General features: G+C 35.1%; 2 protein-coding genes across 2 annotated transcripts in view; both read left to right on the top strand.

Moving 5' to 3' along the window:
• LOC107686264 (ATPase family AAA domain-containing protein 2-like) overlaps positions 1-770 on the top strand; it is a 26,422-nt gene extending 25,652 nt beyond the window's left edge. Inside the window, exons 30-31 of the transcript XR_001634032.1 lie at positions 533-541; positions 760-770. The gene's annotated coding sequence lies outside the window, so the exon portion shown is untranslated. The remainder of the gene's footprint in view (positions 1-532; positions 542-759) is intronic.
• On the top strand, positions 228-11,059 carry LOC107686666 (WASH complex subunit strumpellin). Its single transcript, XM_016483753.1, has 27 exons — positions 228-299; positions 568-823; positions 947-1,092; positions 1,316-1,400; positions 1,478-1,578; positions 1,737-1,929; positions 2,911-3,063; positions 3,144-3,257; positions 3,348-3,519; positions 4,241-4,368; positions 4,819-4,948; positions 5,029-5,141; positions 5,227-5,393; positions 5,476-5,551; positions 6,089-6,199; positions 6,305-6,445; positions 7,299-7,379; positions 7,568-7,669; positions 7,758-7,937; positions 8,024-8,148; positions 8,238-8,400; positions 9,276-9,378; positions 9,468-9,547; positions 9,632-9,735; positions 9,840-9,969; positions 10,185-10,281; positions 10,911-11,059. Exons 2-27 carry the CDS (start codon positions 638-640, stop codon positions 11,057-11,059), a joined length of 3,330 nt encoding a protein of 1,109 aa, XP_016339239.1. The 5' UTR covers positions 228-299; positions 568-637.
• The last annotated feature ends 3,479 nt before the right edge of the window (positions 11,060-14,538 follow it).

Here is a 14,538-nt window from a genome sequence, read left to right as displayed (position 1 = left end):
ATACACACACATATATATATATATATATATATATATATATATGTCAGGAAATAAAAAGGTATTGAATGTTTCTAAATTAAAATACTTAAATACTTAAATACTTATAGTTTGGTAATAGCACCTAATTAAACAACTCTTAGATCCTGAAGAATCACTCAAATAGACTAAAGTTCAAAAACTTTTATTTTGAAGCAGTTAACCAGTACGCAACCATTTAGCTGCATAAGCACTGGGCGGAGCTCTCCTGGTGACACTCACGTGATTTGTAAACAGGAAGTGTCTGCTCTGTGCTGCAGAGGGTGAGTGACAAGAATCTAAATTCACCAAACGAAATATAATCATATAAACCTATTTTCTATGTGGGGTTGGCTGTTATAGTGCATCGCTTCTTTCATAGTGAACCGTATCTGGTGCATTCAGACCGTTTTAGCGCTGTTTGATCAATTTTTATTTAAATATTATTTATTATAATTTGAGGTCAGTGTAGTGTAAAATGACTGTATGTACATTTGTCACTCAATTACGTGGGTAGTATGCAAAAGTAATGTTTTTACTGAATATCATCAGATCTAGCCATCACCGAGGAGACTGAATGAAGCTTTGATCAGAGAACAGATCTGCTGGTTGCCTCCTCATCATGGTGGACTTTCTGGCAGAGAACAACCTGTGTGGTCAGGCCATCCTGAGGATCGTGTCCAGAGGAAACGCCAACATAGCTGAATTACTCAGACTGTCAGAATTTATTCCTGCAGTGTTCAGACTCAAAGACAAGAGCGAACAGCAGAAATATGGAGACATAATATGTGATTTCAGCTACTTTAAGGTACGTTACTCGAATTGTTATCTTTAATTATGTCTTGTTAAATGAATAGGATCTGGGTTTGCTAAGATGATCAGATAGATTTACAGTAAGCAAATGGTTTTGATATGAATCTGTGTTTTCTAGGGTCCGGAGTATTATGAGGGTAAACTGGAAGCAAAGCCGGAGCTGCAGGATTTGGATGAGGAGTTTCGGGAGAATAACATCGAGATATTGACACGGTTCTACCTGGCCTTTGAGAGTGTCCATAAATATGTTGTAGACTTGATAAGGTGTGTGTTGTTTTCAAATTGTGACTAAATGATTTTTATTGAAATTAGCGGAACATTCAAATCATCTTGTGATGATAGCACTATTAGTTTTGCTGGAGCAATTATTCAAATGTATTTATTTGACATAATGGTCCTCTGCCACAAAGATCTGTGGTGATTTTCCTTCCTAATCAAATTTGAAATGATTTATTCAAGTAAAAATGATGAAGTGTTTCCTCTGAAGGTACTTGGATGATCTCAATGAAGGGGTCTACATTCAGCAAACACTAGAAACTGTTTTATTGAATGAAGATGGGAAACAGCTCCTGGTAAAGTGTTTTGCTTCACTAAATACAGATAAGAATTAAGAGTAAATCAGATTGTAAATGCATGTGATTTCTGTCAGTGTGAGGCTCTGTACCTGTATGGAGTCATGTTACTGGTCATTGATCAGAAGATGGAAGGAGAGGTGAGAGAAAGGATGCTGGTGTCCTACTACAGATACAGGTAAGACTGTCCTTTATACCCTTGTATTTTTTGGAGATGTTTGATTGGCTTCAACAGCTCACAAGCAGCTCAGATGAGGTGAAATATCTCAACAATTGAACAAACACGTCAATGTGCTACTGAATAAACACATTATATAAAAATGTTCATCTCCCCAGTGCTGCTCGCTCCTCGGCTGACTCAAACCTGGACGACATCTGCAAGCTCCTGCGTAGCACGGGATACTCCAGCCACCCGGGGGCCAAACGGCCACCCAACTACCCCGAGAGCTACTTCCAGAGAGTTCCCATCAGCCCCACCTTCATCAGTATGGTGATCGGCCGCCTCCGCTCTGATGACATTTACAACCAGGCAAGACAGTAGTGTGATTTAGTCTTTCAAACTGGGGGCCGCAAGGGGGTCCTTAGAAAAGTGCAGAGAAAAATAGTATTAAAACATATATGAAAATTAACATTAATAGTAAAATTAGTTTGATGCAAAATTATTTGATTCTATTGACAGATAAAATGGCAAAAAAAAAAAAAAAAAAGGTTGAACATGGTGTTTTTTGTAAAGGGTTTAAATCTGACAGCTCCAGTCATAAATCTGTCAATAAAAATAGAAAAAAAAAAAAAAAAAAAAAAAAAAAAAAAAGGTTCAGAAGAAAAGTGTTATATAAAAACTACTACTACTACTTATAAGTTTGATAATGGCAAATTATTTTATTCTATTGGCAGATATACAATGCAAAAAATAAACTTAATTGGAAAGGTTCGGAGAAAATAGTGTAAAACAGATATACTGTATAAAGAATTAATAATAAAATATGTTTGATAATGACATTATTTTATTCTTTAGACAGATAAAATGCATAAAATAACTAACCAGAAAAGTTCAAATAAAAATTAACATTAATGATAATAATAATAATAATGTTTGATTATGACAAATTATTTCATTCTGTTGACTGATAAAATGCAAAAAAAAAAAACTTAATTGGAAAAGTAAAAAAAATACAATAAAGAAAAAGAGTGTAAACACACACACACATATATAAATTTGATAATGACAACTTATTTAATTCTATTAAAAAAAAAAAAACAGCATATAAAAAATAATAATAAAATAAGTTGATAATGACAAATTATTTTGTTCTGTTGACATTGAATAAAAAATATACTAGATTTGTTTTTATACATGAAAATGCTGTCTTACGTTTATTTTTAGGAAGAAGGTTCTTCACATATTCGGGATTCCGTGGCATCAAACTTTTGAAAACCCCTCATTTAGACCGATAACTCGTGTCTAATTATGCTTTATGTTATGTACATGTTTCGTCTGGTTGTGTTACAGGTCTCTGCATATCCTCTGCCGGAGCACCGCAGTACAGCGCTGGCAACGCAGGCCGCTATGCTGTGTGTCTGCTTATATTTCACCCCCTCCATCCTGCACACACAACAGGCCAAGATGAGAGAGATCGTGGACAAATACTTCCCTGACAACTGGGTGAGAAGACTTTATTAATCATGTCAATTCCGAAAATGTGATTTTCTTGATATATTGCAATATCCACCTTATATCTTCAGGTTATAAGCATATACATGGGGATCACTGTGAATTTGGTGGAGGCGTGGGAACCATATAAAGCTGCTAAAACGGCCCTGAACTACACACTGGAGACAGCCAACATCAGAGAACAGGTACAGTCACCTGGGCTTTTCCCGTTCACTCGTGTTCGATCTAAACCAGTCACTCTGGACTGGTACTCAGTCATTGTTCTGTCCTCTCAGGCCGGTCGATACGCTGCCAGTGTGGAGAGTTTGCGGCCGCAGGTGCAGCAGTTATTGAAGGAGGGATTCCTGAGAGAAGAAATCGTCCTGGACAACATTCCCAAACTGCTCAACTGCCTCCGTGACTGTAACGTTGCCATCCGCTGGCTGATGCTGCACACTGCAGAGTCCGGTGAGATGTCATGGGCCAGTAATGAAATCAGCAGTTCTCAACCTTTTTGACTCTGAGGTTGACAATAGATTTCAAAGACAATAGACCAGATCTTTCTGGTACTTCTGCTGTAATAACAAAGCTCATTTTAAAACTGTATGTACAGAAACTAGGTGTGTCAATAGATTAAAATAAAATAATAATAATTGCATTACATAATACATAGTTCTTATATATAATAATTTTAAAATAATAAAAAAACAATAAAATTTAAATTAATAAAAATCAAATTTTAAAATAATTAAAAGTGAATAGGTGAATTTTGAATTGTTTTTATTCACAAATAACAATTTCTCCCTGATGAAATATTTTAGAACTTGGCACAACTAGAAAATTATATTTGTTATAAAAAAAATTCCAAGACTTCTTAAGATTTTATAAATTTACATGACTTTTTAATCATACTTGTAAAATTGTGCTTCCTTAAATATCCTGGTTTTCCAAGACCATCGGAATTCTGGTTCTTAAATAAAAGAGGGTGAATTAAAATAGTTTTAAATCATCTTGAGAGCCCCTTGGAAGTTTGCTGAGGCCCTCTAGTGGGCTCTGGACCCCTTGTTAGATGTTTTGGGTTTTGATTACTGAATTTATTTTGAAGAAATTATCACTTTGTAGAGTTTGCTGTTTGTCAGAATGCATCAAAAGGCTTTTCTAAGTAATTGTTTTTTTATTTTTGTTAAAGCTTATGATCCAAACAACAAGAGACTGCGTCAGATCAAAGATCAAGTCATCAACGACTCCAAATACAATCCCAAAATTCTGTTTCAGCTGCTGCTGGACACGGCCCAGTTTGAGTTCATCCTCAAAGAGGTAAATATAAAATATGATGATAATTCTCAATCTAAGTGATACTATTACGTAGTACGTTTTTATTACTCCTTCTACTAAATGTTTAAATAATAAATAGTACTTGTAAGAGATGTTTCTTAAGCAGCAAATCAGTATATCAGAATGATTACTGAAGGATCATGTGACACTGAAGACTGGAGTAATGATGCTGAAAATACAGCTTTGCATCACAGGAATAAATTACATTTTAATATATATTCAAATAGAAATAATTATTTTAAATTCTAATAACATTTCACAATATTGCAATTTACTGTATTTTTATTCATCAATTAAATGTAGCCTTGGTGAGCATTAGAGACTCCTTTCAAAAACATCAAGAAAACTTACCGACCCCAAATGTTTGAAAGATAGTTTGATTTGTTACTGGGCCTCTGGTTATTCATTCCTTTTGGTTTGTGTGATTCGCAGATGTTCAAGCAGATGTTGGCAGAGAAGCAGCTGAAGTGGGAGAGCTATAAGAAAGAGGGATCAGAGAGAATGATGGAGCTGGCCGAGGTGTTTTCTGGGGTCAAACCTCTCACCAGGGTGGAGAAAAATGGTAAAATGGTCCCACAACATGCAGGAGGCAAACTGTGGACATTATTGTCAGTGTGTTCATGCATTCATTTGTTTGAGCAGAGAATCTTCAGGCCTGGTTCAGAGAGATCTCCAAACAGATCGAGTCCCTGAACTATGAGGACTCGACCGCTGCCGGCAGGAAGACTGTGCAGCTCATTCAGGCTCTTGTGGAGGTACGGACACATCTGAACGTGTGCTGTGCTGTGATGTGATGTGACCCTCTGCAGTGATTTCACATGAAATTGTTTCTCTGGTAAGGTCCAAGAGTTTCACCAGCTGGAGTCCAACCTGCAGGTGTGTCAGTTCCTGGCGGACACACGCAAGTTCCTCCATCAGATGATCCGCACCATCAATATCAAAGAGGAAGTGCTCATCACCATGCAGATAGTGGGAGATTTGTCCTACGCCTGGCAGATCATTGACAGGTGATGGCGCTACATTGGCCTCTTTTTGGTTTCTCTTCAAAATTTTAGGCTGAAGTTCCTTTTCCAAATGTGTTTCTCACAGCTTCACATCAATAATGCAAGAGAGTATCAGAGCAAACCCCACGATGGTGACCAAACTCAGAGCCACTTTCCTGAAGGTGAGTCAGACTGGCCTGTTCATACATGTGACCCTGGATCACAAAACCAGTCATAAGGGTCAATTTTTTGAAATCGAGATTCATACAGCATCTGAAAGCTGACTAAAGAAGCTTTCCATTGATGTATGGTTTGTTAGGATAGGACAATATTTGGCCGAGATACAACTATTTGAAAATCTGGAATATGAGGGTGCAAAAAATTCAAAATATTGAGAAAATCACCTTTAAATTTGTCCAAATGAAGTTCTTAGCAATGCATATTACTAATCAAAAATTAAGTTTTGATATATTTACAGTAGGAAATTTACAAAATATCTTCATGGAACATGATCTTTACTTAATATCCTAATGATTTTTGGCATAAAAGAAAAATCAATAATTTTGACCCATACAATGTTTTTTTGGCTGTTGCTTCAAATATACCCCAGCGACTTAAGACTAGTTTTGTGGTCCAGGGTCACATATGACACTAGAAACAAATTCACCAAATCTGCTCTGAATTGTGAAATATAACGTGAGCTTTATGAATATGAACAGCTTGCGTCTGCGCTGGATCTGCCTCTCCTACGAATCAACCAGGTCAACAGTCCAGATCTGCTGAGCGTGTCTCAGTTTTACTCTGGGGAACTGGTGGCTTATGTCAGAAAGGTTTGGAGAAGAGTTTTGATTTGTGATTGGATCTTTTGCTTAAAATCTCTTATTGAGCCCTCTGTATTTACTCTGTCTTGGTGTTTCTTGCAAACATGCTTCCAGGTACTGCAGATCATTCCAGAGAGTATGTTCACCTCGCTGGCCAAAATCATCAAACTGCAGATCCATGACATTATGGAGGTGCCCACACGTCTGGACAAAGACAAACTGAAGGACTATGCTCAACTCAGCGCCCGCTATGAGGTACGACAGATATATATCAATTCTTGAAATAGGCGGTGTAAAATCATCAGTAAGGGGAAAAAGAATTGCTGCCACTAAACCAGATGTGTTATTATTAAACATGCCGACCTTAACTTGCTCAGCAAAATTAAAACATTACATGGCAATATTTTTTTTAATTATTTAAAATATATAAATATAAATATTTTAATTATTTAAAAAATATAAAAAAAAATATAATGTATTTTTTTTTTTTTTTTTTATTAAAAGGATTTTTTTTTTCTTACTAAAGTTGTAGATTCTACCCTAAAATCAAAAGAAATTATATTTTACTTTAAAATTTCTTTTTATTTTTGCAATGTTACATTACTTCCACGACAATTATGCATATTTTTAACACCATAATGCACACTTTAAACTTTCAGGTGGATCCAGAAATTGTATATTTTTAATTGTGAAGTTATTTATATTTATACATCAGTGTAGTATTTGTTTGTGCTGACTTTATGCAGATTTAAAAAATATTACATTATAAATGTAGTATATTTTGTATTATTGTACTCTTATGTATTTATATTTATTTTTCTGTATTCTTTTATTCCTTACATTTATTTTAGTCTCTATAAATTTATATATTCTTTTACTTTCTCTCTCTATATATAATATTTATTTTACGCTCTATATTTTTTACATTATTTTGTATTTTTTTGTACTGTAACTAACTTGCTCAGCAAAATTCCTTCTAAAACCGAGCCTGCATAGTCATTTAAATTGAACTTACAGTTCAGGCCTTGAGTCACCATCTTGATGTTTTTGTGTATATATTTATAAGTAATAATAATAAAGTAACTCACTGACCTTCTTCATCTGACAGGTAGCTAAACTCACTCATGCCATCTCAGTCTTCACTGAAGGCATTCTGATGATGAAGACCACACTCGTCGGCATTATCAAGGTACTAATTAGATTCTCTGAATGTTACACTTTGATCATTTTTAATAGATCACAAAAACCAGAAAAGTGCATTAAGAAGAAGATGTTTAGAAGAAGATGTTTTAACTAACCTTATTACTGTGTTCATGGAATATTAAACATTACTTATTCCATGAGAGCTCAGTAAGCATGAAAACACGTCTGTTTCAGGTGGATCCGAAGCAGCTTCTGGAGGACGGGATCAGGAAAGAGCTCGTCAAACGTGTCGCTTACGCTCTGCACAAAGGCCTCATCTTCAACCCCAAAGCCAAAGTGAGCAAACCATTTGGCCTTGCTGAATAATTATATTTCTTATAATTACATTCTGTATGATCTGTCTGATTTCTGAGGTCTCTTTCAGCCCAGTGAACTGATGCCAAAGCTGAAGGAAATGGCTGCCACCATGGATGGGTTTTACCGCTCGTTTGAATACATTCAGGATTACGTGAGCATCTACGGCCTGAAGATCTGGCAGGAGGAAGTGTCTCGGATCATCAACTACAACGTAGAGCAGGAGTGTAACAGTTTCCTCCGAACCAAGGTCTTGTCTCTGTAGTATATTATTGATTTAAACCTCTGATTTAGTTGTTTTTACTGCTAGTGTTGATTTAAAGAGGCTCTTTTCAGATCCAAGACTGGCAAAGCGTCTACCAGTCCACCCACATTCCCATTCCTAAGTATCCGTCAGTGGATGAATCGGCCACGTTTATTGGCCGTCTCTGCAGGGAAATCCTGAGGATCACAGATCCAAAGTAAGTCAGCGCAGACCGGATTGTTTCAAACACTCAAAGCTTTGATGGTCGAGAGCTAAAGGTCTGAAGAAATGTCACGTTTCTCTCAGAACAACATGTTACATTGATCAGCTGAACACCTGGTACGATATGAGGACGCATCAGGAAGTGACCAACAGCCGACTCTTCTCTGAGATTCAGGACACGCTGGGAACCTTCGGCCTGAACGGACTAGACCGACTCTTGTGCTTCATGATTGTGAAAGAGCTGCAGGTCAGTCTTAATATAATCATTATTAATTATTAGATAATAATTTTTAAAACAATCACAGACCTTAACAAAACAGTCAAATTGCTTACATTTTTTTTTTTTTTGTGATTTAATAATTTTTTTAGTAAAGAATTCATCATTTTATCAAAAAGTCAATTGAATCAAAGTTAATAAAAAATAGAATTTTTATTAAATATTTACACCTCCACTGAATACCATGAAATCCCCTCTTCACAATAAATGTCACGTAAATGATAAATAAAATAAAAAATTAAATTAAAATAAAAAAGTGGTTAATAATAGTAATAATAATAATACAATTAGTAGTATTAGTATATTAGTATTGATAATAATAATAATAATAAATTAAAACAATTATAAACTGTAACAAAAGTATCAAAATGAATTGCATCAAAATTTCAGATTTCAGGTATATTGTATAATTTAGTAAAGAATCAACAATTGTAATTGTATCTGAAATTATTGATTAAATATTAAAAAATTCATACCACGAATACCATGAAATCTCCCTCTTCACAATAAATGTAACATAAATGATAAATAAAATAAAAATAAAAAAATGGTTAATAATAACAGCAACAACAATAATGCTAAAATTATTATTATTATTAATAGTAATAATAATATAAATTCAAACAACTATAAACTGTAACAAAAGAATCTAAACAAGTTCAATTGCATCAAAATTTCAGATTTCAGGTACAATGCATGATATAGTAAAAAACTGAATCAACAACCATGATTGTATAAAAAAAAAAAGAAGGATTATTTAAAAAATTCATACCATGAAATCCCCCTCTTCGCAATAAATGTCATGTTAATAATAATAATAATCTGTCTTTGTTTGTCCATCGCAGAATTTTCTGACAGTCCTTCAGAAGAACATCCTGAAGGACAAAGCTGCGGTTGACGTCTTTAAAGCTTTGCTGTCGGCTGTCAATCCTGTCAAAGGGATTGTGGGTAAGTGTGTTTGATAAACTACTTTAAATCTGACACTTATTCCCACAATAATGCTCTTGATATATTTGTCTTTCTGCATTAATATTCAGCAAATGCAAGCAAAGTCTACGCCAACGCTGTGGCCAAGACTCAGAAGATCTGGCCAGCGTATCTGGAAGCCATCATGAAGGTGCTGCTTTCTATCGACGAGACGTTTGTTTTCCATCCATTTTTCAGCATAAATATTCAAAAGCAATCAATGGTCCTTTGACAGGTGGGTCAGATGCAGATCTTGAGGCAGCAGATAGCCAATGAACTGAACTACTCCTGCAAATTTGACTCGAAACACCTCGCTGCGGCACTGGATAATCTGAACAAGTGGGTTGGGAATGATGTTTCTTCCTTGTTTATTTCTTAGTACTTGGGTTGGTTTCACCTTCTCCCTCGTAGACATCTTACAATATCAGTGTGGTCATTTCCAGGTCTCTGCTGTCTGATATTGAAGCTCATTACCAGGATCCATCGCTGCCGTATCCCAAAGAGGACAACACTCTGCTCTACGAGATCACCGCGTATCTGGAGGCCGCTGGAATCCACAACCCACTCAACAAAGTGAGTCGTGTACATGTGAAATCTTCATTTGACGTGCTGCTATTTCTTCATGTCAGTGATTATTTTCTTAGATGCTTTTGTCAATTTTTTGGCCTGATTAGTCTCTTTGATGCAAAAAAAGAAAAAGACCCAAATTTCAGTGCATCGTACGTGACATGATAGAGTCTGTTGACATGAACCACTTTTTGTTGTTTTATTCAAATCGCTCCTTTCAGATCTACATCACAACAAAGCGTCTGCCTTACTTTCCCATTGTGAACTTCCTGTTTCTCATCGCGCAGCTGCCAAAACTGCAGTACAACAAAAGCCAAGGTCTGTAACTGATTTTGGGATGTTTTGGGATTAGTAAGATCTTTTGAATGCTTTTGAAAGAAGTTTTTTACTCTCACCAAGGCTGCATGTATTTGATCAGAAATACACTCAGAACAGTAATATTGTGAAAGAATATTACTATTTAAAATAGCTGTTTTCTAATTGAATATATTTGAAAATGTAATTTATTCCTGTTTATTCCTTTATTCAAAGCTGAATCTTCAGCATCATTACTCCAGTCTTCAGCGTCACATGATTCCTCAGAGATCATTCTAATCTGCTGATTTGCTGCTCAAGAAACATTTCTTGTTATTAGCAATGTTGAAAACAGTTGTGCTGCTTAAAGTGCCCCTATTATGGGTTATGAAAGGTTCATATTTTGGTTTTGGGGGTCCCCAACAACAGGTTGACATGCATGCAAGGTCTAAAAATACTTTTGGGATTCTTTGATGAATAGAAATTTCAAAAAAACATTTGAAATAGAAATCTTTTGTAGCATTATAAATGTCTTTACTGTTGTTTATAATGCATTTTTTATTAATAAAAGTAGTAATTAAAGTAGTACAAAAATCTTTGGGAACATCCTGCTCGTGTGGGTTTGATAGAGGAGGTGTTTGTGTTTTTTACAGGCATGACGTGCAGGAAGGCAGCAGATCCGGTGGACTGGGCTCCTCTGGTTTTGGGTCTCCTGACGCTGCTCAAACAGTTTCACTCCAGATACACTGAACATTTCCTGGCTCTGATCGGACAGTTTATTCACTCCATAATGGAGCAGTAACTCTTTCTTTTGAGAGACAATAACTTTATACACGGTGCACTTTCAGATTTAAAACGTTGCAGGATGTTTTCATTCACTTAGAGCTGTGTTACACACTGCATGAAAGCTCATTTTCAAAAATCCATAATAGGGGCACTTTAAAAGTGTAGTGGAAATTGTGGTACTTTACTTTTTCAGGATTCTTTGATGAATAGAAATTTCAAAAAAACATTTGAAATAGAAATCTTTTGTAGCATTATAAATGTAAGAATTAATCTCTAACTCACAACCTCTCAAGATTTATTGCTTTTATAAAATGGTGGCAACAGCAATAAGATAAAAAAAAAATAGTGGATTTGGTTCATTGGTTTAAATGTACGCTGTGGCTCATCCAATCAGAATTTAGAGTGAGAATTATTCTGAAACTGTACACAAGAACTTTTTTGCACACAATACACAAGACATGATTTGAATGAAAGTTTTACTTTTATCTTAATTATATTACAATACTGAATGGATGCTGTATGACAAAAAAATGAGCATTTATCATTTTAATTGTCAGTCTATGTACAGCACACAATGAACAAAAACAGCCATGAAGAATCTATGAATATCAACACTGTGTACACGGTCAGATGCGAACACAAGAGAAACAACAGAGTGACTGCGCACAAAGCATGGAAAAGATGTAAATTACAGCTGCACAAAAATCACAACCGGTTAACGCTATCGTGGATTTCAGTTTGTGTGTGCGAGAGAGCTCGCTATAGAAGCTTGTTTCCACCATAGGATAAATATAATTTCAATAATTTTTCTTGTAATTCGAGGATTTCTTTTCCTGATTCTTAGGAAAAAGCCTTGAAGGGTGAGAATTTTTTTTCCAAAAAAAGAATTGTTAGATAAAACGCTGCAATTAACTTTATTTTTTCCACACAATTCTGAGGGAAAAAAGTCTGAACTGTGTGCCGTAAACTCAGAATATTGAGAGAGAAAAAAAGTCGCACTTTTATTTTTTATTCTGTAGCGGGGGAAACAAATCAACATGTAAATTCAGAATTGCGAGAAAGTCAGAATTCTGACTTCATATCTCGCAATTCCTCACAAAATTACCATTTTTTACTTTTTATTCCGCATCGTGGGAAAAAAAGAACGTTAACGTAAACTTTGAATTGTGAGAAAGTAACGTTAAGTTAGAATTGTGAGTTTATATCTCGCAATTCTAACTTTTTCCTTTACAATTCTGAGGAAAAAGTACGAATTGTGCGAAATAAACTCATAATTGACTCTTTGATTCTTTTTTAAGAAAAAGCAATCACCTTCATTATTATTATTAATCCTGTGGCAAAAATGGGCTTCCATAGATCTCAGAGTGGGTGTGGCTATGTGTGAAAATGTGAATTTTCTTAAATACATTCTTAGGTATTTTGGTTGTGTCCTTCAATCAGGGATCAATGTGCCGAGATGCCCTTTGAATCGATTAATATGACTAGCATCAGACTCGGCTTTGACTGACACGTTTATTCCAGTACGAGTGTGCATTTGTTTCGGAAAGGTCGGGGTCACAGTGAGCAGAGAGTATTGCTTCAGATGGTCAGTTATTATAAACGAAAAGAAACTATACTGAGTTATTGTTCATGTTCTTTGTGTGAGTTCAGTCTCCTGACGGTACTGAATGTGTTTAAACTGCGAATACAAACACAGAAAGTCATCATGTCCGACGTGATGTACAAAAGCGACCTGTTAATGAAATAAAAAAGTTTGCACAGAACCTATTGCGGTATTAATCATTCTAAAGCACTTAATTGTCGTTGGGGGTTAAATATGTACAAGTAGTAATACTGGGGAGGAGGGAAAGACTTTACAAAGTTACCTTAAAAATACTTCATATGCATCATTGCGATGTTACGGGACGTTATTCGTGGATTACAGGCAGAGTGTAAAATCAGTGCCGACAGGTCCGAACGCACAGCAGACTATATGTACAGATGAAAACTGCCCTTACTAATACAATACTGACCAGAAGTAGGCAATCTATCAAGGCCAGACGGTCACGTGACCAGAAGGATACCGTGTAGCTTGAGGAGTGTCATGCTGTAAACAAATGTCTACCAAAATCAGAAAACTGTGATTATGGGTTCATAACAGCAAGTCTACATGCATGTTATTCAGGGAGAATGTGTTTTAAAAAATCTCCTCCCTAAACCTCATAATTTATCAAGGAAATTTGTTTAGTCTTACATTCACAACATCTCCGGGGTTTTCATTGAGCATATTAGTTCAGTCTCTCATATAAAACACTGATTTCCTTCAGTTCTTGCAATTCGCGTTATTCACCTTATTTTTCAATGGGAAAATAACTTTTTAAACATTTAATCTAAAATCAATGCGGAAGTAAGCTTTTTTTTTGTGTGAATGTGCGAGACTTCTGATTCATCAGATGCAATGGTTAAGTAACTAGAAGAATAACAAAATGCAGTCAACTGTAAAACTTGAAATTCTCGTGTAAAGGACCAGTATTTAAGATTACAATAATAAATTCAAGTTGGCAATATTACGCATCATAACAGACTGTTTTGGAATGGACTGACACCAGAAACCTCGCACACTGGTGAAAAATGGCCGTGCCCGCACTTACAGTGAAAAATAAGGTGGATAGACAATACGCAAATCTGTTCCTGCTGTTTCATGAATGCAGCATGTATCACAAAAAAGCCAAGTACCCAAAAACAATCAGCTAAAATCACATTCCTTACGCTTACGAGAGAATTATAAATAACGTGAGATGAAGACGATAAGTAAATGAAAGAATTACATTCGGCTGTGAGCATGAGGGGAAAAACTCGATTGAATCACAAACAGAGACTAATAAGGCCTCGTGCACGTTACAATGAAGAAGCTCATTTCATTTTCTCATGTGTTGTCATGGTAGCACTTTGTAATTGACACATAGTCCATTAGTTAAACTTATGTAGACACTACTGCAGATTTTTAAAGTCATCATGAAAATCCATCCTATCTATTATTTTAATGTATGGCATAGTATAAAATATATAACTAAGCAAGTTATATAGAGTAAAATAACACAAAATATAATTTTTTTTTTTAAATATGTAGAGAGTATAATAAATGTAAATGTATAGAGTAAAATAATACAAAATATAAATTGTTTATAACAAGCTTTTTATAATCTACATAAAGGCAGTACAACAAATACTAAATTGATTTATAAATTTAAACTATATATTTTTTTGTATTACAGTAAATCATTTTTTTATTGCATTATGGTGTTAAATATGCTTAGTTGTCATAAAAATAATAACAATGCAAAAAAAAAAATCTTGATATTAATTTCTAGCAAGGCATAATTTATTCTCTAATTTTAAGGTAGAAAATGTATGGCATAGGTCTTCAACCCTGCTCCTGGGGACCCACTGTCCTGCAGAGTTTCTTTCAAACCTGTATCAGCACACCTGGCCTGTGACTTTTCAAGTGATCCTGGA

The sequence above is a fragment of the Sinocyclocheilus anshuiensis genome, unplaced genomic scaffold (assembly GCF_001515605.1).
Source record: "Sinocyclocheilus anshuiensis isolate Anshui unplaced genomic scaffold, SAMN03320099.WGS_v1.1 scaffold389, whole genome shotgun sequence".
Lineage (NCBI taxonomy): Eukaryota > Metazoa > Chordata > Actinopteri > Cypriniformes > Cyprinidae > Sinocyclocheilus > Sinocyclocheilus anshuiensis.
The sequence above is the reverse complement of the archived record's forward strand: the minus strand, read 5'-3'. Positions and strand labels throughout refer to the sequence as shown.